We start from the raw sequence: 24,823 nt of genomic DNA, 5'->3' as shown, positions 1-24,823 counted from the left end.
AACACTGAGAGCCTGTTCACTGAATGAACAGCTTAAGGCAGCTGTCAACAAAGTACCCCACCAAAGGAATATTTAAACAAAAAAAAAACAAAAAAAAAGTGAAAACAAAAAGAAAAATGGCTGAATCGTGACACTGTGCATTATTACAACACCAACAGATTATTTTACACTCAAGGTTTCTCAAGTAATGAACATGTAGCCATTAAACAAATTATTACTCTCAAGACATTTATTACAAATGTCAGAACTTATTCATAAAATAAAACTGACTTTAAAAAAAAAAAAAAGAAAGAAAAAAAGCCAGAGCTGGGATCTTACATCTAAACACAGGTATACGCTGTTTTTATGAATAAGCAGTATTAACTACATTCTTAAAAGAGTTTTAGTGCATTGCATTCTTAAAAAAGAAAAACATCACCGCCCCAAAATGGTTCCTACAACATTTAACAGTTTATAGAACTAGACTAGTTATTTTTACCTGCCTGTTACTAAGCCCACGTGTTAGAAGAGTGAAACCTCTGGTTTTAGGCTAAATTCAGACTTCTATTAAGGATGAAACTGGTTTTAAAAAATGCTTGCTTCACCAAATTTTGTAAGCAAATTACATTAATCAGTGTCTCACTGCCATACCGCTACCACTATTGCCCCAACAGACCACTCTCTCCTCCTGCTGAAACCTGCTACGCAATAACAGTCAGAAACCTTTCAATCTGGTAGTTTTGGTATTAAGATTAAATTAGACATTAATGGTTTTCATCTAAAAACGTATAAACTAAACCACCTCTTTTATTTTATGCATTAAAAACAATGAGGTAGGCACAAAAAATAAACATATGTAGTTTGGATTTTATTTCTCTTTTTTTTTTCTTTTTTTTTCTTTTTTTTTCTTTTTTTTTTTTTTTAGTTCTGCGAGTGCAGACTGTGGTAAAACTGTTGTTGCACTTCTAGGTTTAAACAAAAATTAAACCTTTAACTGAGGCAGTGCTAATACTGTGACATAACCAAGTTCTGGCCTAACACAGAATCATTATAGAAAATGAACTTTTTTTTCCTTTTTTCTTTTTTTTTTTTTTTTTTTTTTTAAATCATCTGCACATGTTTCAGGCAATACCTGGTACACAGAAAATGACTAAAGTTATTGGCCAGGCCAAAATAAAACTGCAGAAACAAACAAAAAAAAAAAACCCAAGAATTCCACCCCGAGCCCCTTCCCACCCTCCCTGTCCCCAAGAAGAAGTTATCCTAGTCACTGTGTCTTTCACATTTTATAAATATTAACTTCTTAAAACCTGCACCTTCCTCTTTGTCCACATATTGTCACATTACAAAAAAGAAATGTCAATTAAATACATTGTTAACATCACTAGACTAGATCTGCCCTCTGTTTCAGCCAGTCTGACTCTCTACACCACTTCTCACCTTCTCTTGCCTGCCTCCCGTCCACTCAACAGCATGTTCACGGTAAGCCTGGATTTATTTATTTTTTCCATTTTTCCCCCCCCCTGCTCTGTTTCAGCACTAACAAACAGAGTCCTTCAAAGCCTAGGAATCCTGGAGCTGAAGGGAAAAGAAGACCTGTAGCTTTCTAGCGTGATCCCAAATCTCAAAGACATCGTAGCACCTGATGGCAATATCTTTACAGCACCAGCTGCGTCGCAGCCTCAGTTGAAAAACAAAAAGAAACCTAACACCAGTGATGCCTGCACACACATTTACACAGAGTGCTGCATTCGTGCAGGTCTGTACTCCAGTTGCAAATAATTCCGAGTTATGAAGATCTCAGACTCTGGATGTCAGCAATTCCTCGCCATATCCCACCGCTTCTACCAGCTCAGAAGAGAAGTCCTGCCAAGGGTCATGAAATAGACTTGACTGCTTCCACCCGACCGCACGGAGGCAAAGAAAACCTGCCAAGAAAAGAGATTAGTAAATTCAACAGGTAGGACAGCAGTGGCTCTAATTTGCCTTCGCTGTCCCTGATATTTACGGTGCAATTGCAGTGCTGCGCTGGGTCTGGCGGGGATGGAGCTGATGTTCTTCACAGCAGCCCATATGGTGCTGGGCTTTGCATTTGTGGCTAAATAGTGCTGTTAACACACCGATGTCTTGGCTACTGCTGAACAACACTTGCACAGCATCAAGACTTTACCTCTGAGTCCTCAACACCCAAAGTCCAGTGGACTGGGGATGGGCAAGGGGAACAATGTCGGGACAGTGGACCCAAATTGATCAGAAGGATATCCCATAACATACAACATCATGCTCAGGGAGAGCGAGGGGACGGGGGCACATCATGGTTGATAACTTTTGTCTTTCCAAGCAAGCATTGTGAATTAATTCCTTATTTTGTCTGACTTGCATGCACAGCTTTTTCAGTCCTTAACTTGACCCATGAGTCTTCACCTTCCTCCTATTTTATCCCCATCCCATGGAAGAGGGAAGCAAGCGAGAAGCTGGGTGAGTGTTTGCTGATGGTTGGGGTCAACCCACCAAGTACCCAGCTAAAGTACATGTTTACCATCTTGGCAAGAAATTAGGGAGGGGAGGAATTATACCTTGTCATTGCGTTCGCATAAGAACTTGAGTCTTTGTGCCCTTTTGTGCATGAACACCCCGTCCAAGTGTCCAGTTTCCACCGATCGTATCTCGATAGCTTTTTCTCCCCAGCCCATAATCTGGTTGGATCGGATGTACGCTTTGGAAAGAAAACACACAGCACACAGCCCATTAGGATAGGGAGAGGGCAGCATGGAGGAACTAGAAAAGCAGAGGAATATACTGACGCACTCGAGTTAAAAATGGCCTGCACGTGCTTATTAAAACTCCACACATGTTCAGAGTGCTATTTCTGTCTTCAGCATTTTCACGATGCCTAAAAATACAAGTTTTAAAAAAAATTCCCCGTGGGTTTTCCACGTTAGTAATATATGTCTTGCCTGAGCATTCATGACACAATAGGAACCTTCCAACCTTCAGTTAAATGGAAGGAACATCGAGTTTTTACACAGGCAAAGAGACAGGCTAACTAGGTGTTGACAAGGAGAAAGTGGAACCCAAGGTTTAAACAGACTAAATCCATCCACTCCAGTATGTTCCCAGCACCAGCCTTCCCCTCCTTGAAGGAGTATGTCAGCAAAAATGGAGAAAGAGAAGAAAAGGGGAAACTAGAAAAAAAATGAGCTAGCCTCCTTTAATAGGAGTAATACTTCAAAACACTGATCTCCTTGAGAAAGCCAACTGGTCTGAAAAGCATTCTGTGTATCTCAAAAGAGATTCATATTAAGCTCTCCAAGTGAAAACACTGTTATTTGTCATACTGCTTTTCTTTGTGCATAAAGAAAGCAAAAAATCAAGCATTTTTCCTTAAGAGTGTCACTGGGGGAAACAGATTAGTAGTAGCATGAGGAAAAAAAATCTGTTCTTGATAGCAGTAAAAAAAACCAAATAAAGGAGAAAATCACCAGCATTATGAAAAGGTATATTCAAAAAGCAATTTGATGGATAGTCTTCGGAGCGCTGCCAAAAATAACATATGGGAACTTAATGAAGAATAAGCTGTTGCCTCTGATTTGCATGCATACTTAACAGAAAAATAAAAAGAACAATAGCTTCTAGTAAGCAAAATTAAAAAATATTTAATTTCGCAGCACTACCCTTTTATAGAATTTTTCTCATTAATTTTCAGTGAAATTAAATCAAATTATCACATATACCATCATGCTGGAAATTTATTTTTAAATCTGTCACTAGTGGTGACTGGGCCAAATAGCTTCTAAAAATTGTCAGATGAGATGTTCAGATGGTGTCGGCTGCCTCAGTGAGATTTACTTCACAGGCACTCCAGCTCCCAAAGGCTCTGCAATTTGCCAGCTGATAAATTCTGCTTGCTTTTATATCCAGTCAAGAGTTAATCACCACAGGAGTGAACATGCTGCGCATGAAACTTCTTTAAATTTCCTCCTCCATTATTGCTCACGTTGCTCGAACAGCTATCAGCAGTAATCTAATATACACATCCATTCCAAAGCACACAAACCCAATGCATTTGCCCAAAATGAAGGTGCGACCACAGTCCATGTTACACTCGGCACTGAAATACAGCAGCACAGGCAGTCAGAGGGACCCCCCTGCTGTGTACTTGGTCTGTAACAAATCTGTGCTCATTTTACTACTCTCTCAAAGCTACCTTATTTTAAAGTGGAGAGACGTGGGAGAATTATCACGCTAGGACAGATGAGCAATCTGCAGGTGAATTAAAGTAAATACATCAAATGAAATACACAGAATGTTATCTCTATAATTACCCATATTAATATCTTACCCATCTGCCACCTGACACGTCTTTATACTAAAAGGTTTCCACTACTTTATGGACGTCTAGCAAAATTCTGCAGCAGTGTACAGAGGCCCTGGTGAGTTCTTCGTTTCTGAACTCCACAACTTGCTTGTTTGGATTTTGTTCTTAAAAACTTAGCACAGAATAGATCCATGTGACTACTCTCCACTTTGTGCAGCTCTTTTCCGGGAATATGACAGCGTTGCTGCTGCTTCTCAATCTGATGTCAACCCTGATGCACCTTCATTCTGCCTGTGTCCACTCAGGCTCCCTAAGGGCATGCTGTATTTGGTCCTGCCAAGGCACTTACCAACTGAAGTTGGCATTTCTCCCCACTGCAGAACCACATCCTTGGTGATCCTTCCATACGTGTTGACGTAAACTCCTTCATCCTCGTAGCAGACCAATAGCTCCATCCCATCCGTGTTTGGGAGAATGATGATTGCGTGAGGTTGGATACTGCTCTGGATCTACAGAGACAAAAGAGGAGAGGAAAGCCTTTTGTTTTGATGCCACAGAGCCTGCACTGGGAGAAAGGATGAGGTGATTTGTGATTTTGGCTGACAACATGTCAGGGATTCACTTTGGAAGTGCTCTGCTCTCCCCAAGCTAAGACACCCTGACACAGTGACAACAAAGACCTGGAACCTTCAGGGCACAAATGCTCCCATGTTAAGGGAGACATCTGAAAACAAGACAGATTAACTTGTCTGTAGGAGTGCCCATTTCTTTCCATGGACAGAAAGGGAGCCTGGGGCAAGCAGCCCAGATGCAGACCTCAGACCCGTGCACTGTAGTGAATGGTGCTTGGGGAGGTGCATCACACACTGTAGGCCCATCCGACACCTCTCTGTACAATGAATAACAGGAAACTTTGGGAGCTAAGGCCACTTGGCCTTTGCCAACCTTGTTGAATCTCATCAGTGGGCTGTCATGTCATTTGTTCTGCCACCTTCCCTGCAGCCTCTCCAATGCGCTTGGCCATTTAGCTGCTACCCCATAAACAGTCATGTTGGTCCATGTTAGACCTGAGCGGGCAGCTCCCAACCATGGAGACATCCTGACCATGAGAGTAAGGCACCAGCCCCTAAGCGCAGGTGGCCACATCTGCTTGGACCACCCCACCCAATTTACCATGCTAGCAGAGATACATGGGGGCAGGCTTATGTTTTGGTCATCAGAGGAAAGGAAGGGGTGGAGGGGAAACCAAAAAAGAAAATAAAAAACCCCACCCCAGCAGCAGCTCTTACATGTGTTGGTAAATAAATATCATAGACCGATCCTGAATCCACATCGACGGCATGGAAGCCAGCGCAGGAGCCATAGATCACTTTTAGTCTCTGACCCTCTTCTACGGTTAGATCCACCAGCAATGGCTTATGTACCAGTTCGCCAAACGACTGTAAGACAACCATCAGTGAGATTTACTTTACTGCTTAAAACCATGGTGACTTTTATAAAAATATGCTCTAGTGCACCTAAGTATGGGTTAATTCTTCCTGCCGCCCTCTGGCCTTCATCCACCAGACCAGTTAGGCTCACATGCCTCTCACCAATAAGGACAGATTATGCTGCACCCGGTTGCAAGTGAACCACATAATGTTGTAAGCTATTTTCTGTGGGGGTTTACTTTAGTCAGTCTGTTTGTTTTTTAATAAGAATAGTTTTCCTCAAAGTTCAGGGCAATTTGACACTCCCGTAGTGTTTACTTCAATTTGCACAAGGAGCAGTAACTGATTGCCTGCAAATCAGTTTGGTAATTATGCCAAGCCAGTTAACTTCATTCTTGCTGCATTCAAAAACGTAACGATGCTGAGTGTCACTTAATGACTTGTTCTGCTCAGATGAAGACGTTTAGACTTAGTTGACTTCTCTCTGTCTCATGTTTTGTTTATAGCAAGGCAAAACAAACAGTTGTGATATCGTTGTCATTTTGATTACTTTATGCTCAGTTACAATTTAGAGCTTTAAGTGTACTGCATCTTTGAGCTAAATAAGCTCCTAAATTAAAATATAATACAAAGTTCAATGCAGATTTACCAAAAAACTTGTAATACGGCCACGATAAAATGCTGGAACATTTTTGTGAAAGGGGTAACTGCAAGTAGCTATGAGAAAATCCTACCTATGGCTGAAATATACTGTTACCTTAAAGGCCATAAATTTATGGTATGGCTTTGGTGCCCATGCATAGACTTCCACAGAACTCTTCAATGCAATTACCAAGAACTTGATTCTTTCATATTTTACTGAAATTGAAAAAAAACAAAAAAACAAAAAACAAAAAAAAATTCAGCAGCAATTCCAAAGTCATTCCAATTACTTCAGGAAAATAGAAAATGACAGTATTTCTCCATACTTACATATATTTGGAGTTTATTAATAACACTGAATTTTAGGATTGCTAATTCTATGTAATTAGGTATTTTGACCCATTTATGCCACAAAAAAATCGTAACTTTTATCAGTAACTGAACCTACCACCATGGTTCAAACTCCCTAGTCAGTACACACTTATTTACTCCTTTTTTTCCTCCACATTAGACAGTGCTTACTCATTAAGACAAGAAAATAGGTTTTCAGACATGGACATTTCCAATAAAAGAAGCCTATGACTCTGGCAGAGTATATTGGCAGTTCCAGTCACAGCACTGGCAGTGGTATTGTGAGATGATGGCAAAATCCCTCAGGGGAAAGGAAGGGGAAAAAGGGAACTGAAATGAAAAGTTAAGAAACTAGTTCATTTCAAAAGCAAAAGGCAAGTTTGATAGCGGAGCACCTTCCTTTGTTCCTAAAGCCTGAGGTAACTCATTTGGAAAAAAAAAAAATCCACAGAATTTATCAGAAATAAAGTGTCACAACATAGCTGATCCACAAATTCTTGAATATATCCCTGTTCCCACGTTCAAACAGCTGGCTAAATTAATCATAAAAAAAAAAAAAAAAAAATCTCTGTTTGCTACTTCTGCTTTCGGGAGGGGACTGATAAAATCTAGGCCATTCAAGAAGTGTTGCTGGATCCGCATTTGCAAAGGATTTGGAAGATTTGGGAAGGAATAGATCATGGGGACTTCCAAATGTTGAGGTGTTAACCTGTTTCCAAAACTCCTTTTTGGGGAGAAGAAAAAAAAAAAAAAAGCATTATTTGGACAACACCAAGAAGCCTCAGGAGGTTTCTGCCACCTCTTTACCCCAAGTTTTAGGGGAATATGAAACTTTTCCAGAACAGTGAGTAATTCCATGCACCTCCACCTTCTGCCGTTATATCTCCCAACCAAAACTGATTTTGAAACATGGCAGGAGTGATAAATACTTTTCAAATGCCCTTTAGATATCTTACTACTGTACAAGCCTGCAGTTGTTGTCTCTTGGTAGGTAACAGGGAGACAAAGCTACTCTTTTCTCCCTTTTTACTCTGCAGGGCATCAAGACTACTAAACTGTAAGCGTTAAAGGACTTGACACTTTTTCAGCAGATAAAAAAAAAAGTCTCTCAACCTCCACAGCTGTAGTGACTGAAAAACAGAGCTTTTGTTCAGTCTTGTCTAGTTTACAAGACTTCTTGGAATTTTTTCTCGGGGAAGAGGGGGTTGTCGAACAGAACTACCTTATCTGTGAAAGGGGACCTTTGATAATTCTCATTCTTTGCTCTGGGTGCTATCTGGGAATTCACCCAAATCTTGAGTTTCAAAAGAGCAATTTATCATTTAGAGTAGCCAAAAACTGCCTGAAGCAACAGAGACCCATAAATACCACTTCACCCTGAAGCCCGAGCCCCCTCTTCCATCAAAGAGACAAGGAAGCGATCAGTGCCAGCTGCCTCAGTGGCAGCCTCCAGACTGCAAGCCCAGTATTAGCAGAGCTCATCCTTCTTGGTAACTGAAGCGCAGCTGTCAAAGAGGCCTCTCACTACCTGAAGAAGTCATCTATGGTTCAGAAGGAAGTTCAGTGCCAGGCTGCAGCCCAGAGTAACAAACCCCTCTTCATCTGGAAGAGAATGCTCTTTGTTTCACACGCTTCCCTGCTGGAAAGCCTCCTTTCAATAGCTATTAATGTATTGTTAACAGGCCACTTCATTATACTGCTGACACCCTGGGGTATGATACCAGAGAAGTACGTTATTAATTGGTTTGGGGGTCAAACTCCTGGTTCAGCATTCACTTACTGCCATCGTTATTGATTACGCCCCACTAGCAGGTTTTTCCAAAAGCACACGCATGACAGGAGGAGACCGAGCTCAGTCCAATTGCTGCTGCTCCACATTGACTGGCACAGCTGGAAAGGAACTGAGCTGGCTCTTAGCAGAAAACCAAATCAAAGGCAACATCGAGGGGCTGTTAAGATGCATCATGACACTGAAGCAGAAGAGCGAGCTCTTGGTTCATATCCCCACCTACAGGGCAGCAGGCTCACTGCATACTCTGCTGACAGGGAATGCTGCATGTCTTTCACTAGTTTTGGTGGAAATTTCTACAGTCAAATCCATTTATGTGGCTTAAATCCACTCAAAAGGCACCCGCCTAGTGAAAACACACTTCATCCCATAACTGTACTGCAGCGGATCTGAGACGGCATTAGGAAATTTCAGTAGCTAAGGGGAATCAATGAATCATCTTAAACATATGCTTCTGTTCCCAGATGCCTCCCCAAAGCTCGTGTGCTAGCTGGGTATGGTTTCTCCTCCCACTCTCTTTTTTTTTTTTTTTTCCCCTTTTCTTTTTTACCCTTAGTACTGAAAATGTACATTAAAGAGGAAATTTTTTTCACTCTACTCCAACATGTGATTTCATTATGGTAAAAGTTCAGGGAAACCTGTTGGTGAAGAGAATAGCTACTGGTTGACAAGAGTCCCTTCTGTTACCTAAAGGGTCTAACAGAAGTGGCAAAATGTTACCAGCCCTCACCGTCCATATTAGCACTCTTCTGGAAGTTGAATCCACTACGGGAAAGGGACAGATGGGAATTTGCACCCACTCCAGTTCACAGCCCAGTATCCCACTGCAAAACCTCTCCCATATTCAGTTTAACCCAGTAACTTGCCATCTCTTCTGGTGCTTTGCCAGAAAAGTTCACCCTGAGAGATAGAAAAGACCGCTAGAAATAAACTCAAACTTTAAACCCAGGTTTAAGACTACAAGCACTGCAGTTCCCTTTCTCAGACAGCTTTTATTCTGACAGTTTGATTACCGTATTCGCTACTCACCAACTTTATAGTGCACACAGCCTTCCAAGTCGCCCACCGTTGTCCAGCCCTGTTTCTTTTCTACTTCAGGGTCGTTGTGAAGGATTTTATTTCTTAACCAGGACAAATAGTAAACTCGCAACTTGTTCTTCTTACCTAGCCACAAAATGAAAAAGATTGGTTTACCTCCATAGGAAGAAAAGTGGAAAAAAAAAAACAAAACAAAAAAACCCAACCCTGCCAAAGGAAACAGAAAGCTGTGCAGAGCAAACCAAAGTGAAATGAAGAAGAAACTGCCACAACCACAAGAGATCTCCTTCAGTTTTTATGTCCACAACAGCTTTAATCCAGACTCCACCCAAAAACACGCTTTCCCGATAATCAATGACAGAGACCACATGAACATAAAATGACAAACTCAAGGGAACAGCTCTTAGGTTGTCTGGTTCTTAGGACGTGAACAACTTTTATTCGAAAAGGGTTATACTCCCACAACAAAAGCATGACTCATGCACTGAGATAAAAAAAAAGATACACAGCTGAATCAGAATGGCTCTTTTTTGTACAAAGCTGTAGGAGAGCAGCAGGATGGAATTAGAGGCCTGAAATTATCTATACAGCTATCAGAAGAGTAGGACTGGTTTGAAAGGGTTTGAAAGAAGGAAGAATATGGTGATGAAATGTGTTTTACAAATTTTTCCCAGTTAGTGACCAGTACATTTCCATCCCTTGTATCATCATCGGAGACACAAACTGGTCAAGTTTTATTAAAATTGTTCATTATTCCCCTGGTGGAAAAGCACACCAGACAACAGCACTAAACAATTTCATTATTGAACCTCTTTGCATCAGTTCTGTTGTAAGGAAAAATGTACAATATCTGAAATTGCAGTGAGAGAATTTCACGCGGCCCACGCAAACTTTATCCGCTTGCTAAAAGCTGACAACTGCTTTGTCAGCAGCCCTTCCCTTGCGCTGCAAGGGGTGTTAATACTTATCAGGCTGCACACAGAAACTGCAAGAGGTGCTGCTTCTCCACAGGTGAGAGAATCTACTTGCCCAGGCTGCCCTATCTTCAACTGACAATGCATCTGCCACCATCATCAAAACGCAGCTCAGACTCTTAACTCTCAATGCAAGCAGGCCTCTTTGAATGCAGAGCAAGGTTCATGATAAACTTTATCAGTGATTCTTTAACAACTAAGGGACTACAAAGCGTTTGCTGAACCTGCGAGAAGGTGGCCCTAAATGCCCATACTCAAAGCTTTGCATCCTCCTTTCTCCAGCGGCTTTGCTGCTCAAAGCCGTTACAGTCCCACAGATGAAGGTGGTGGTGAGGAAGAGAGATCATCCCTGCTTTGATTAGGAGCCATTTAGTAAGGCTCTGTGAAGTCTCTGTGCAAGGAAAGGAAAAAGGAGATGCTCTCAGGGACCCAACTTGTCAGTGGAGTAGCTGCATGCCAGTGCTTCACCAGCCACGATGCAGTCAGGCAGCTGCGAACAGTGTTTCATGGCGCTTGGTGCTGAGAAGAAGACAGCTGAGCTGTACTGCAGGCAGTGCTGGGCTGGCCAAGTGACGCAGTGCTGCTCTACGCTGCAGAAAGCGGTCCACCTGGAAGCCTGCCTGCCACATCTAGCTATAGAGTTTAGCTAATGTCTTTAATCTGTCTTTTATATTTTCACATGATGCCTGGCTCTTCGTTGCAGAGACAGGGATGGGTGTACAGCATCAAGCGATACCCGTTGCAGCAGGACACAAAGCCTGAGCACTAAGACCATCCTGCTGTGCCTGACCAGCCCCACATTGGTGTCCCTCCTGGCACAGGGGATCCCCTAACAGAGGGAAAAGGAGCTGCAGGGGCTGGGGAAGCACAGCTTGCAAACAGGCTGCTCCGTGGACTCCGGTGCCACAAGCTGTTCCGCTACAAAGAGGCACAGTCTAAAAGATCTTTTTATGATTGCTTGGATAGGGAAGGGCAGGAGAAAAGGAGGTTTCAAAGTCAAAAATCTGTTCTCTGAGCTTAAATTTGAAGTGGAATTTGGAGACCCGTTTTCAAACACTGGACCTGTTATTTAATTTTAAAAGCTCCTCTGCTCTGATGGCATGAAATGAAATCTGAAGTAACACTGCACTGTTCTCTGTTTATCCCCACTACAAATGTGACAGCAGATTTGGCAGTAAACGAGCACCCTGATTTATTGTTTGACTTCATATTTATTAAGCCATGTGTCATAAAGGGATAAAGCCCCACCACTCCCGTAGCTTTCTAAAGATTTGGAAAATGGACTAGAGTGGGAAACAATATTCCCAGAAGTCTCACATCTACCAAGGAAAGGTCCCCTCCCATAAAAATACTGTAAACAATAGCCACAAGGACCCTTTAAGAAACACTGAAAAATAGAGAACATAGTCCAGAGCAGAATTCACTGCAGTTCTGGGCAAGGAAGAGCTCAGAGGGCTCAAGGTCAGTACAATGCACCACATGTTTTTAAAACCATCAGAAGTCCCTGTCCACCAGGAGACAAATTCTCTCTCAGATTTATTTCCATGGCTTTAGCTTCCCCAGTAGCTTAGTCAAACTTGAAGACTCAGAATAAACAGCACACATGGGAACTTCCCAGCACGTGGCTAATTTTTTTTACTTTTTTTGTTGTTGTTGTTCACATGATGTGTGATATTTCTCTCCAACCAGAAACATTTTTCAAAACAACAACAGAGAAATATCTCAAGTGTGTTCCCATTGTGTTTTAGTGTCTAGACCACAAGGAAAGTCACAAGACAGGAAATTCCTCTGCCTTTCAGCAGTCTCACATGAAAAGAGCAGGACCGGTTAGTTACATAAACATGGCTAGGAGTGTATTTCAACAAGTTATGCTGCTCCTAATGTTCCTATTGGGAGTGGGGGGGATTAGATCCTTCTGCTTGGAAATCTTTACCAGTCAGTTTAAACAGGTTGGGTTTGGGTTTTTTTGTCTAATTGTTATGGTCACAAAATAAGAAAGAAAACTGATCCAAGCCATCAAATGAACCGATCAGTCAGCGACTTACACCAGGACTCCCGGCTCTGATTCTCCCACAGACCTAGTTTCAAATGCAAAGTTCCTTTTCCTATATTGAGTTTTTGTTTTTATTGTCGCTGTGGTTTTTAATTATTAAGCAGGCAGATTCCAACCAGTTCTTCTACTCTGTCATCCCTCCCTACCTTCCTGAGCGCCACCATCAGCCGGTTGGGCTGGCAAATCCCCGAGGGAGCCACAAGCGGAGCCTGTTCTGTATGCACGTCGCTGCCCTCTCTCCTCCAGCATTTTTATGACTCTCAGCGCTGTATTACTTGAGCAGCCGAGACTATGTTTTTGCCTCCCAACAGTATGAACTGGAGAACCGATTAACCACTCTGCTTTGACCTGCAAAGCTTTCTTGTACCAGCTGTAGAAGCTCACAATCTCACAGCACATCACTTCCTGAAAAAATGGAGGGAACACATGGCTGAGAGCACTGCAGGGAGCTGAAGAATGCCCCTAGCAGAGGAGTAGCAGTCCTGGGACAAAGCCTGGGGGCAGCACTGTAACCACACTGCCAAAACGCACCACTTGCAGCAGCACAACCCCGTGCCAGTGTTCCCAGTTTGCCTGGAGAGGTGGAGCAACTCACTATAAACAAAAAGACACTGAGAGAAGTCCAGCATGAGGGTAGCTTAAGTTGAGCACTGCAGCGCAGAAGTCAGAACAGGAAGCGAGCCTGAGCATAAAGCATCATGGTGTCACCATGGCTGCTCCCCCCACCCTGCCTCTCGGAGGGCAGGGATGGCTCTTTCCTGCCTTGTACCCCAATAACCTCCCATAAAACACAGCAGATGGGGCAGAGACGAAGGCATAAACCAGTCAAAGATCAGCTGACTTCTTAAGAGTTAATGTAGCGTGCCTCCACAGAGGAAGCAATAGTTTTGAAGGAAACAAAGAAAACGGATGTGTCGGGGTACTCCAATGGTGACTGACTCAAACGTAAATAAACCTAAAACAATTACACACAGGATTAAATCAAAGACAACTGTCATCTGTGTAGGGTATGCTTCAAACCAACAGATTTTACACATGCTGGATTAAACAGTATTTTCGTTTATAAGGTCTATTATAGAATAAACTCTATCAGATTGTGCTTCTCAAAAAGCTTACATTTTAACATACAGCATTAGACATCAAAAGAACACACAGCAGGTTGTGTTTTTTTAAACCTCCCTTGACTCATCTTTTCTTTTTAAAGATTTCACAGCATAGTTCTAGCTGAGAATGCATCAAGCAACAAGCCGATAAAATACGATTGTTCCAGACAGAAACAAAGTCCCATGTTGACGACAACAGCATGGGCATGGTTCTTTGGACCTGGAGTGGCATAACAACACTAATGCATTAAATTGTCTAGGCATATGTCCTTTTGCACAAGTGTTTGGAGAGCCAGCGAGCTCCTCCACTGGAGTCAGAGGGGCTCCGGAGTCTCAACAAAATTTTGATGGCTCTGAACAATGACACAGGGGCCACTGTGAGAAACCTCATTTAACATAATCCCCCTGTCACGTATGTGCAGCGTAGCAAAGGCTGATTTCACAAATTAACTAAAACAAAAGGAAAGGTAAATGGCTGAACAACACCTGTGAAGAAAGATTAACAGTGCACCACATCAAGTTGCTTAACAGCAGGATAACTTTATGCAATAACTCTCTGGAGCCAAAGAGCCTGGAACCTCAAGCTTCATACAACACATTTTTCATTGGCGCACACAAAACAAACACAACAATTGCCACCAGCCTTCATCTCCCATTGCTTTGCAGTTGCACCCAGTGAGAGACAAAGGGCCAAAAACTGCACCAATCTGCCTTCTCACATGGCTAATTTCCACATCACGTACTCCCCCCTCACTCGCACACACACTCACTCCACATCACTCTTACTTCCCTACTCCGCAAAAACATTTCCCACTCTACAGATTTTAACACACAAGATGTCTTCAAAGCCAAGCAGCAAATCCATGTTTGGGTTCGAAAGAGGCCAGGTTGAAAGTAATCATGACAGAGGGAAAGAGTGGCATTTTTACAAACTTCACAAAACATTAACTTACGGCTCCCAAACACTGAACAAACAAAGCCAGCCGTTTCCCCCAAACCCGTGCAGCATTTTTGAAGGTTACCCCACAGGAGGACAGGGGGGAAAGCAGGCACAGGGTGTTGTGTGGAAAATGATTCACTTGCAGAAACAAACTGTAGACTCAGGGAGGTGAAATGATGGAAAACCCACTGACTACAGTCAAGTCAGGACTTCCCCCTCAACACACATGCTGCCAAGAAAAGCGTTCTGCCAAAAGGGGGAATATATCAAGTTGAAAAATTAACTTTACCAGAAATTGTCACCAAGACATTCAGCCCTTCAAGTACATCCATTTGCTGGAATCGTCTTCGATTGATGAGTGGATAAACCTTCCCCTGACCACTTCTGTCTAGCAGCATCAGACCACTTTCAGTGCCCACTAACAAGTTCACTCCTAGAAGAAAGAAAAACAGATCAAAGTTAGTAGGCAGATTTTCCACATATTCTGACGAACTGACACTTGATATAGCAACTGTCTTGTTTCAAGCAGGTCTAACCACTGCTGGTTGGGTCTCAGCTGCCTGCAGCCTAAAAGGTCTTGAGATGTAAAGGCTGTCTACATTACCTGCCTGCAGTGACTAGTGATACCAAACTGCAGTGCTCAAGAGAGCAAGAGACTGGTAGACCATGGAGAGCTTTCTAGCGCACTAGTTCCCAAACAAAAGTGGATGCTAATGTTGGATGAGGGGTGAAGCACAAAGTGGTATCCAAGCTTATGTATTCTGAAGATGTATTAGTTATTGGTATAGGGGCTGGGAACAGGATGCTCTTGACAAGGACATTGCAAATAAGCAGTGGTAGGGGCTTGGGCTCCACTAGGAGAAACAGATTGTGGTGCAGCCCTCCCAAAAAAGGATAGGCACACGGTTGGTCCTCAGCTTCCCAACAATCTTTTCCATCTGAATGTTAAAACTAGAGGAATTACAATATCTTTGTGTATCCATAGATTTCTCCTAAAGATCAAGCAAATACAGATGAGAGAAGTCAGTAGGCAAGTTTCTTTCTACAAAGGTCCACACATCCACTGGAACGCTTCCAAGAGTCCACAAAACCTTAGTATATAAAATAAATTACATTTTTTAGTAATAAATATATATATATATGAGGCCAGGTTTCACAACTATTAATATGTTATCACTCTTAAATTTCATGACTATTTATTTGCAACAGTGTTTCAGTCTAGGACCCCACAAATTGTGCAGAGACAGGTCAGATACAGTACAGCGAATGGAAATCAAACCAAATGCATGACTCGCTGTATTAGACTTCCATGTTGCAATCCCAATGTAAAACTTGTCATCCTTAAGCACAGTAAAATAATGAAATAAGAAAAACCAAACTGACACAAGATGATCATAGTTATATTGCTTAATGGCCTTAATCCCTAGTCAGACAAATAATCCACAGATATAACTATACTGGTGCCAGTGGATACTCAGCTGGGCTGATCCCATAATGAATCTTTTCTAATACAGCATGTGGGCCCAGCACACAGGAGTCTATACCTCGCTGTGGTCTGCATCTATAGCAGTGACATGCCTTCTCCCAGTACTGAAAAAAGGCATTACTCACAAGGCCAAGGAATGCTACCTAAACACCACCCTGGCTACCAGCCATGGGAGTGGTTTACAAAACGGAGGGCACATTCACCCTGACCCAGGGGACAGGAGGTGTCTCCCGAAGGGGACCAGGTGTTAGGGGGGGACCAGGGCAGCAGCCAGGAGGAGGTAATGATGGGGAAGGGACCTGAGCTGCTGGTGCTGGGGGGCACTGTGAAAAGCCTCTAGCTGGATGGAAAAAACAGACATAGCCCATGGAGAGCTCAGAAACCATCATATGCATCCCCATTGTCTTTTCAGTGAGGAAACCAGCAGTTCCCATAAACCATCACGTCTCTTTGCTGAGATTTGCTGCTCTGCCACTCCTCTGCCTCCTCCAGGCAGGAGAGCCCACAGATACCAGCAGGCACAGAGCCTGCCTTGGGAGAGGACCTGCAGCCTTCCTGGGCTCTCCTTCAGCTGCTGACACCTCCTCCACCTCCTTCCTGACCTCCTCCTGCCTCTGCATCCCCTACCTGGGTCTACCTTCTGTCCCACAGTCCCTGGGGGCATTTCAAATCCACCCATCTCCCATACTGGGAGGCATCCTCAGACTGGGAAGGGGTGGAAGGAAGCAGGGAGAGCAAAGCACGCACTAAGGCAGGGCTCGGTGCAGGCTGCAGCAGCACCAAACCAGTCGGGGAAGTGCCTGGTGCTCGGTCTCCTGCCTGCAGCTCCAGGACCCATTGACTAAAGCTGTCAGTGATCCAGCTTCAACACGTGGTTTTCTATTTTTTTTTCAGCATGGATTACAGCTCAAACAAAGCCACATGTGAACTACTGCCTCACAGTCCCTTCACTTCTGCACACCACAGCCCAATGGCTCCCACCTCCACCTTCGCCACCTTCTCTGCTGCCCTTGTGGAGCAGTTTACTTGCACGTCCGTCCCCTTCCCTTAGCTATATGCATTTTGAGATGAAGCTAATGAGGCAGTATGCTGGTGGCGAGCAGTGTCTGTATTTTAAAATGCAGGCGCTGTCTTTATTCACAGCCAGCCAAGCTCTTCTACCACCACCCTACAATTAAGCAGTTCTGGCTTTTCAAACAAATGGAAATGCCTCCTGAAAAAGTACAGGCTGGGTGTAAAAATCTGTGCTTGTGCATCCATGTAATTAACACTGACTTTCACCACTCAGAATCAGAAGAAAGAGCATCGTTGACCTAATGCGATCAGCAACCTGCCAGATACTATGGCATTACCACTGGTAAAGGCAAGGCAAAGCAAAGCAAGCCCTGCTCTTTTTGAATAAGAAACTTCACCATGAAATGGCTTAATTTGCTTAAGGGTAAAGGAAGCTAAACCTTATCAAGAAACAAGCATGTGTAGCAGCTTGCATCACCATCGATTTGGCCCTAAATGTTCAACAAGGAAGTGCTTTGTTACAGCTGTAAAACTCCTCTAGGATTTTACACCTATACTTTAAATCACCATAACAGTCAGATACATAGATCAAAGAAATATAAAACCATTAACACAAATTGCTACTGGCAAAACAAGGCAGATCAGAGAAATTATGAGTCATCTTTACTGATCCCATACGATTTCTCTCTGCCTTCACCCTCGCACAGCCTGAAAGTTTTCATCCGCACAAGTCTTCATTTTATCAAAGAATTATTCATATGAATACACACAGAAATAGCATTGGGGTAAAAATTCTTACTGGTAAATTCTGGAAATAAAGAAAACATCAGAAGAACAGATAGGAAGATAAGGTGTCGGAGAGCTATTTAATTGACATGGCTTTGCAGGCAAGAAGGATAGGACAACAGTGCTATTCTGAGAAACAAGAAATGCTGGAAATAACCCCAAAAGAGAACTAAAGCCTTGGAAAGAACTCTGGAAATGTAAACAAGCAAAGTGCAGTGTATTACCTATACAATCATCATGTGACTCGAGGGAATAGCCAACACTCTTCTTCATAGTTTTTAAAATGACATGCATGTGCATTTACAATCTGTTAATATTAGGGATACTAGATAAATATGTTTGTAATATACACAAGCATCATGGATTAATATCTAGATAAAGAAAAAAAATCAGGTGGCCCCATAGATTCTGGCCAAGAAAGAAATGACACAGCAGAGAAAAGCTTTCACTGGGTGTTGCAGCACTGCTTCCGCACTGTAGTAGGCAACAAGCCCTTTCACCAGTACAGGATCCTGACTAACTGTCTGACACTGACATAAATTATCCCTTGTGACAAGGCGGCCAGACACACTTGATCAGCTGACACCCCATACCCGGCTTCTCCCTGCACTAACCACTCTTAACGAAACCAAGCCACAATCTCACCCTGGAAAATGCCGCTCCTACCCTTCTCATTTCCCTCTTCCTTCCTACATAAACTGCTGACTGAGGTGGAAAGTCATCTTACGAAACACATCTTAATCAAGCTCTGCAACAATACATTAGCAAAAGGCTCAAGTAGATTATTATTTTTCAGATGGAATGCCCTATGTGCACCAGGTGTACAATGCAAAGATGACCACAAGTTCCTGAACGTTGCAAGAGATGTACTAACAGGGGCTAGTGAGAGAAAAGGACACCCCGATCAGCTGAATGAAGCCTGAACTGCGCCATCAGAAGCGTATATACAGCAGTGGGAAATTACATCAAAGCAGAAGCAGCAACAAAAAGATGTAAAAAAGCATTGAAGAAATGCAGAGAAACAACTCAGGTTTCAGAGATACATTCTTGAAGACCGTAAGCTCATACTGGCACGTCTGCACTTCAGAAGTGCAGGAGGCAAGGGAGGAACAGGTTTGCATTACCCCATAAGGCAGCACACAGTATCTCAGAATTGAATCTCTTCTTGTATTTGCGAATCTCTGGGGTATCACTCTGTGGCCGCGTATTCGTGGGATTCACATTGACAACTGATCCTTTCCGCGTAGGGTCTTGCCTTATTGCCTCTGATCTCATTGCTTCACTAGAAAAGCCTACTGAAAAAAAGAAAAGTAAAATGCATGTAATATCCCTCAAGTGCTGAATTCCGGCTATATATTCTTTACACCATACAACCCAAATCAGTAACTGAGAATACTGAGCAAGTCTTTCTTTTTGTAAGAAATGTAAATGGAAAAAGAAATAAACTATGCAATCCATTGCAAATCAAATAACAAGCATGATGGTAAAATCTGTAAGTACTTTAAAGAGCCGCTGAAGTCACTGAAACCCTTTTTTCAATTGTCGTCTTCAGCTACTTTACTTACCCACAGAAGTCACAGTTGTCCCACTAGATGGAGAAATCTGTAGTAATCTGGGGTCTATAAAAGGTGTAAAGGAGGAGGAAGATTTGTGTTTCTGGAGTGTGTTACTAGCGGACTGAGTCTGCAATGTAAATTTCAACTTTATTAATATTAATGACAATAAAAAGCACGGATAACAACAACCAACATTTTTTAGTCACTACAGAATTATGCTACAGAGCCTCCCCAAGCTTTTATACTTCCTTTATAGATACACAATGCACTGCAGGCAGCACACCTGAACTAGATATATATGCAAATGCACGTGTTACAGCGAAATGTAATTAGCTAAATCATCACCCCTGTCACCTCATCTGCTAGCAAAGATTTTTAGGGCTGGCCACTACAATCAGGCACAAAGCGAGGGAATGTCTCTTTTTTAAAAAAATCTGCTTAAATGCATGTATACTGTCTTATCTGCAAGCTGTCCACTACCTACAACTTTTGAATTCATGAAGCATCTCCTAAAGTGAGCTAGTTTAATAAATTATGAAGTTTGATCTTTTGGCTCGTGCAACAAAATCAGAACCGTCTGGGTTCAAGCGTTTATTTCTGTGATGGATTATGTTTCAATGTCTACTACTTTTCATTCTCCCTATTTTGTTTAACCTGAGCCTCTTGCCAGAAAGCTGCAGCAGGTTCTTCCACCTTTATTTGACAAAGCAACATATTAAACCTGTATCGAACAAAGGGGCTCATTAGTGTGGAAGGTGTAGCAAACGGTGATATGATGCTATGAATATGCAGTGGATAAAATCACTGGTGCTTGCTGAGTTATGTGGTCTAAACATGAAAAAACATAAAGAAAGGAAGACGACAAGTGAAACAATGAACTGTTAAAAGTGGAAATGGAACGACTTAAAAACCCTTGCCAGTTTAGTATTATAGTGACAACATTGCATACCAAAGCAGAATGGGACAAGTGAAAAAAAAAAAAGTATATATATAAAGGACATGCATGTGGGTAAGTTATACCAAGCAGTACTGGGTTTTTGCTCAGCTTTATGCAGACATAGTTAAGAGACACTTCTTTACCGTCAACTAACCTTCAACCTCTGATCTTTCTAAGCCTCTACTCTCTCCAGAAAAAAATAGCAATGGGTCTTAGGAGCGTACCACCCCTCTGCACAGCTCAATGCCGAAAGGCTCCTTTCACCACCAGCCACTGCCACATCCTCCACTTCCCAAGCTGAGTTAACTGAACCCTGCTTACTTATTGCTTAGATCAAAGTAATGAGCAAGCGTATCTCTGGATCAATCAAACGATCTCTATAACCTACAAGAGTGTGCTTTTAGAAAGATCAAAGACCAATGAAGCATAGCTGAAAATTAAGTACTATGCCAACTGAATTTCCAGGAGGAAACCCCTCCCACCCACCCTCCTGCTATGTGGTTGAGAAGCATTTTTGATCCTGTGGTAAACACATGCATTGCCATCAGCCTACCCAGCTCACCGCAACCTTCGTCACAGCACTTGCACGCCTACATGGCGGGAGGGCTCTACCCTGAGAAGCAGCAGCTTATTTTCACTGAGTTTTGGCCCCCTGTACCACTCCTGCTTGCATACAGAAAGGGGCTCTCGTACAGCAAGCCCAGCTGGCCACCCAGCCAGGAGTGGAGCCATCAAGCCGGGCTCCTCGCCTACTGCTAGGGCTGGTAAGGGGGGAAATGACATCCCTCGTTCACACGTGTGCACTTCCTCTGAGGTGAAGGGTGACACACACGTGAAGGACTGGGCTTGCCTACCAGCACTTGGTAAGGGAAGGTACCGTCCTGGCATCAGCCCAGGACACCAAGAGGGAGCTTCCCCCACACGGCAAAGCCTTGCTTCTCCACCTGGACACAACCAGCGCTGGTGGAGAAGAGTCATCTTTACACAGCTGCTTTTCAGAGTATGCACGTACTTGGAAGAAACCCAAAGATTTTCCCCCTGTTCATTATTCCAAAATAACGATACCCCAGGCTTTTACAACCCTCCCGGGCAACACCTGATTTGTTCATCCAGCCCATGTGGCAAGCTTTAAAGAGCAAAATCCCTCCACGGCCACTTCCTCTCCCAAAGGGTGTTTCCACAAGCAGCTCCTCATACGTGCGGAGTCACTAGCCCAGGCTTTACTGACAAAGCCAAAATTAACCGCTAATTTTTAAGAGGTGCACTGCTTGCAATTAGCCTGCTCCCGGAATAAAAAAAGAATTAAAAAATAAAAGCGTATTGGCTTGAAAAATGCGGTAGTCGAGTTTAGTTTAAAACGAACGCCATGCAATTAATGACTCACTAAGAGGAAGCAAAAATAGTAAACTGGCAAGTTTGGCGTGGAACTGCTCTAGAGTTAAGGGCTTCTTACATAGAACTGAAATGTGTTATTTGGGGGGTGGGAACAAAGGTGACAGAAAAAAAAAAAAAAAAAGCAGGGGAGATTGGCTGGAGTTCCTTTGCAAACTAGCTACTAGGCAATGCTGCTATAACCCTACGAAAGCAGCCAGCTGTGGTGTAAGACATACCTCATTAGTAGTTAGCTTGTCCTGGGGTGTCTGTGGGGACATGGTGGGTGTCGGCTGGCTGGAGGATGGGGAGGAGGAGGTGGAGGAAGTGGAGGAGGAATGGCTTTGCTGTAAGAGATCTGGCAAGAGGTGAATGCGACCGGCAAAGCCATTGCTCTCATGATGGCTGGCACGCTTTTTGTCAACTGTACTCTGTAGAAAAAACAGGCACACTTGTCTTGCTCAAGTGCTGCTTAAAGGTCTATATCCCTAACAACCTCTCTCCTTCTCTCCCTCTCTTTCTTCCTATCTTTTCACATTTATTTATTTGGTTGGTTGGTTTTTGTTTGGTTTTTTTTTTTAAACTAAGCTGATAATCCATGGATGCCTGGATGGAAAGGGAAAGTGGGCAGAGCTACTAGAATTCAGCAAATTCCCACCTATTCTGGCAGGCAAAAGCTTAGTTCGTGTGGTTGACTTGCACAGCCAGTTCCACTAATTAACAAAGGAGTAACTGCACCGGTAAGTCTTCCACCACAAGGCGGACAAGTACATTTTTGGGGGTGGGAGGAGGATTTCTTCCCCTATTGTTTTGTTTAAAACTAACTTAAATCCTATAGAGACACAAGCTTGGACTGTCTGGTGAATGCCTTCAGCTAACTATTTAAAACAATAAGCATGAAATGTTAATTTTCAAACCAGAGTGCTCAATTAAGAAATTGGCATTCAGTTGCGAAATTCAGAAATGCGATTACTGAGGAAACTCCTATAAGCTAGCACGCTCATTAACACACGAGCTCATTTAAAAGCAGGAAATCATTATCTTTCAGAGGCACAAGAATGCAATATTTTCAGAATCAAAGGCAACACCACAGCGCTCTAGCTCTGTCCACATTCTCTCCCTCGCCACCTACTTTGCTTCTCCATTCCCCCACACTGTTACATGAATTTGTATGTGTGTGTGTGTGTGTTACCTTGGTGGTCTGTATGTCCTCAACTACAGGTTCAAAACAATTTACAAAAAACCTGAATGCTCCCCCCAAGCCTCCCTCCCAGCCCCACTCCTGAGAGCCACGTTTGGTTCTATGGTAAAACTAAACTAAGTTCTTGCTCCAGGTACTTGCTCCACACACCTGCAGCTTTTCTACCCTTCTGTCTCACAGACTTTGAGGTACCCTGCATGGTGCTGCCACGGGTGTCACTGGAAAGCATGCAAAACAGTAGCAAGAGGTGAAGGGCTACTCTCCTCTTTGCATGCATCAAACATCTTGCTCATCTGAAATTCACTACAGCTGTGTCTTGATAATACAAACAACAAATATAATGTAGAAACAGCATGGGTGAATGAGCGAGTGGGTTAATGAGCACAGAAAAGGTGCAGCACTGCACAGGGAAGGAAAAGCAATACCTGTCGGACAATTAAGGTGCCCTCCTTAGAAGGAGTCAAGGCAGGTTCACTCTCCACGTCATCGTGGACAATCATGGTTTTCACTGACTCTGTTTCACCATTGCTCAAGTTCAACGTTGACCTATTTGCCAAACAAGAAAGAACCGGAGTGAGACAACAGCACTCGTGTCCCAGCTTTCGCTGTCCCGCACCAAGGCACACTCAGTATTAATTTATATCATGACCAGAGTAATAGTCATGATTTTCTAGGCATAACCTGCCTAGAAAAGCTTCTCTATTAAAAAAACAAGTCAGGAGTTTGTTAAACATCCCTTCTTGTTTTACAACAAATCAAGGGAGAGGAGGGAAAGGACATAATTTATAGAAGCCTCCTTTTTGAAAAGATTACCCTCAGTGTTTGAAAATGTGAACATACAAGGCTGCTATGTCTTACTCCTAGATTGTTGTAAATTGAAAGAGCTAACATAAAAGCCACAATACCCAACACCCTTTTCCTTCAACCGCCTAAGAGGGAAAACAGAAGCAAAATACTGTTAGAAGAACTAACACTGCTCGAACATCATCTGGTCCAGAAGTAGATTCGTCTGCTCCTTCCTGTTCCATATCATCATCTTCCTCATCTGTCGTCCCTGACTCCTCACTTGAGGACGAATAATCCGTTACTTTATGCGGAGGTCGCACATCCTCTACCGCTCGCAATTCCTTTGCCAATGCCGTTAAATCCTGATTGGAGAGGGAGGAAAAAACTGATGTTGCAATGAAGAGGGGAGAATAGTTTGCAAGACAACTTGCTGGATTAGTGTCCGAGTTTGCTCACTTGTCCACTGCTGTGTTTCCATAGCCCCAGCAGTACTGTTTCCTTCAATTTATGCATTCCTGATAGTTACCAAACTCACTTTTTGATAAATTAAAGCACCAAAAGAGTCAACCTAAGGAGGTCTTGCCATATTATAGAAAAATATGCATATTCTGAATCCAAACCTTCCTGATTATGACTTCAGTTTATCTTACTGTATCATCTGAAGGACATATACAAGCACCCAGACCCACTCTCACACAGTGGTTGACTGTCACAGTTCATTTTCCTAAATGTTGCAGGTTAATAGCATCCACCACAAGAAATCTAGAGAGGAAGACAGCAGAAAGATCCTAAGACTTACTGAGCCAGCCAAGGCACAGCCGCAGAGAGCTGATCTTGAAACCATTTCCAGTTGCATGGATCCACACTAAGGAGCTGACCTGAGAGGTCAGATTCATTAGCACCAGCTCAGTTGCACAAAACTGTCAGACAGCATGGGCCATAAACTGCTTTTCCATCTGCAGCTTGGAGTGTGGGCAAACCAAGTTTGCAGTCAGTGCAACCTGCTCTTGATTGTCTAGCTATGCTTTATTTAGCTGAATACAGTTTATGGCAAATACTTCACACGTTA

The 24,823-nt window shown here is 43.0% G+C and overlaps 1 protein-coding gene across 23 annotated transcripts in view; it reads right to left on the bottom strand.

The window, feature by feature from the left end:
• Nucleotides 1-222: 222 nt before the first annotated feature.
• The window catches only part of MAP4K4 (mitogen-activated protein kinase kinase kinase kinase 4), a 165,579-nt gene continuing 140,978 nt past the window's right edge, over nucleotides 223-24,823 (bottom strand). For 12 of the 23 annotated variants that reach the window (XM_074158812.1, XM_074158894.1, XM_074158902.1 and 9 more), the window contains 11 exons: nucleotides 23,941-24,116; nucleotides 23,394-23,514; nucleotides 19,469-19,586; nucleotides 19,028-19,198; nucleotides 14,907-15,050; nucleotides 9,539-9,673; nucleotides 6,485-6,585; nucleotides 5,587-5,736; nucleotides 4,647-4,806; nucleotides 2,556-2,695; nucleotides 223-1,907 (listed from right to left, as the gene is read on the bottom strand). In XM_074158812.1, the coding sequence (XP_074014913.1) occupies nucleotides 1,824-1,907; nucleotides 2,556-2,695; nucleotides 4,647-4,806; nucleotides 5,587-5,736; nucleotides 6,485-6,585; nucleotides 9,539-9,673; nucleotides 14,907-15,050; nucleotides 19,028-19,198; nucleotides 19,469-19,586; nucleotides 23,394-23,514; nucleotides 23,941-24,116 (1,500 nt within the window). In that variant the 3' untranslated portion in view covers nucleotides 223-1,823. Of the gene's footprint in view, nucleotides 1,908-2,555; nucleotides 2,696-4,646; nucleotides 4,807-5,586; nucleotides 5,737-6,484; nucleotides 6,586-9,538; nucleotides 9,674-14,906; nucleotides 15,051-19,027; nucleotides 19,199-19,468; nucleotides 19,587-22,006; nucleotides 22,199-23,393; nucleotides 23,515-23,940; nucleotides 24,117-24,823 lie in introns of all 23 variants that reach the window. The other 11 variants (XM_074158829.1, XM_074158770.1, XM_074158779.1 and 8 more) reach the window with 1 other exon arrangement.

The sequence above is a fragment of the Numenius arquata genome, chromosome 1 (genome assembly GCF_964106895.1).
Source record: "Numenius arquata chromosome 1, bNumArq3.hap1.1, whole genome shotgun sequence".
Classification (NCBI taxonomy): domain Eukaryota; kingdom Metazoa; phylum Chordata; class Aves; order Charadriiformes; family Scolopacidae; genus Numenius; species Numenius arquata.
Note: the sequence above shows the minus strand (reverse complement) of the source record. Positions and strands in the feature narration are given on the sequence as shown.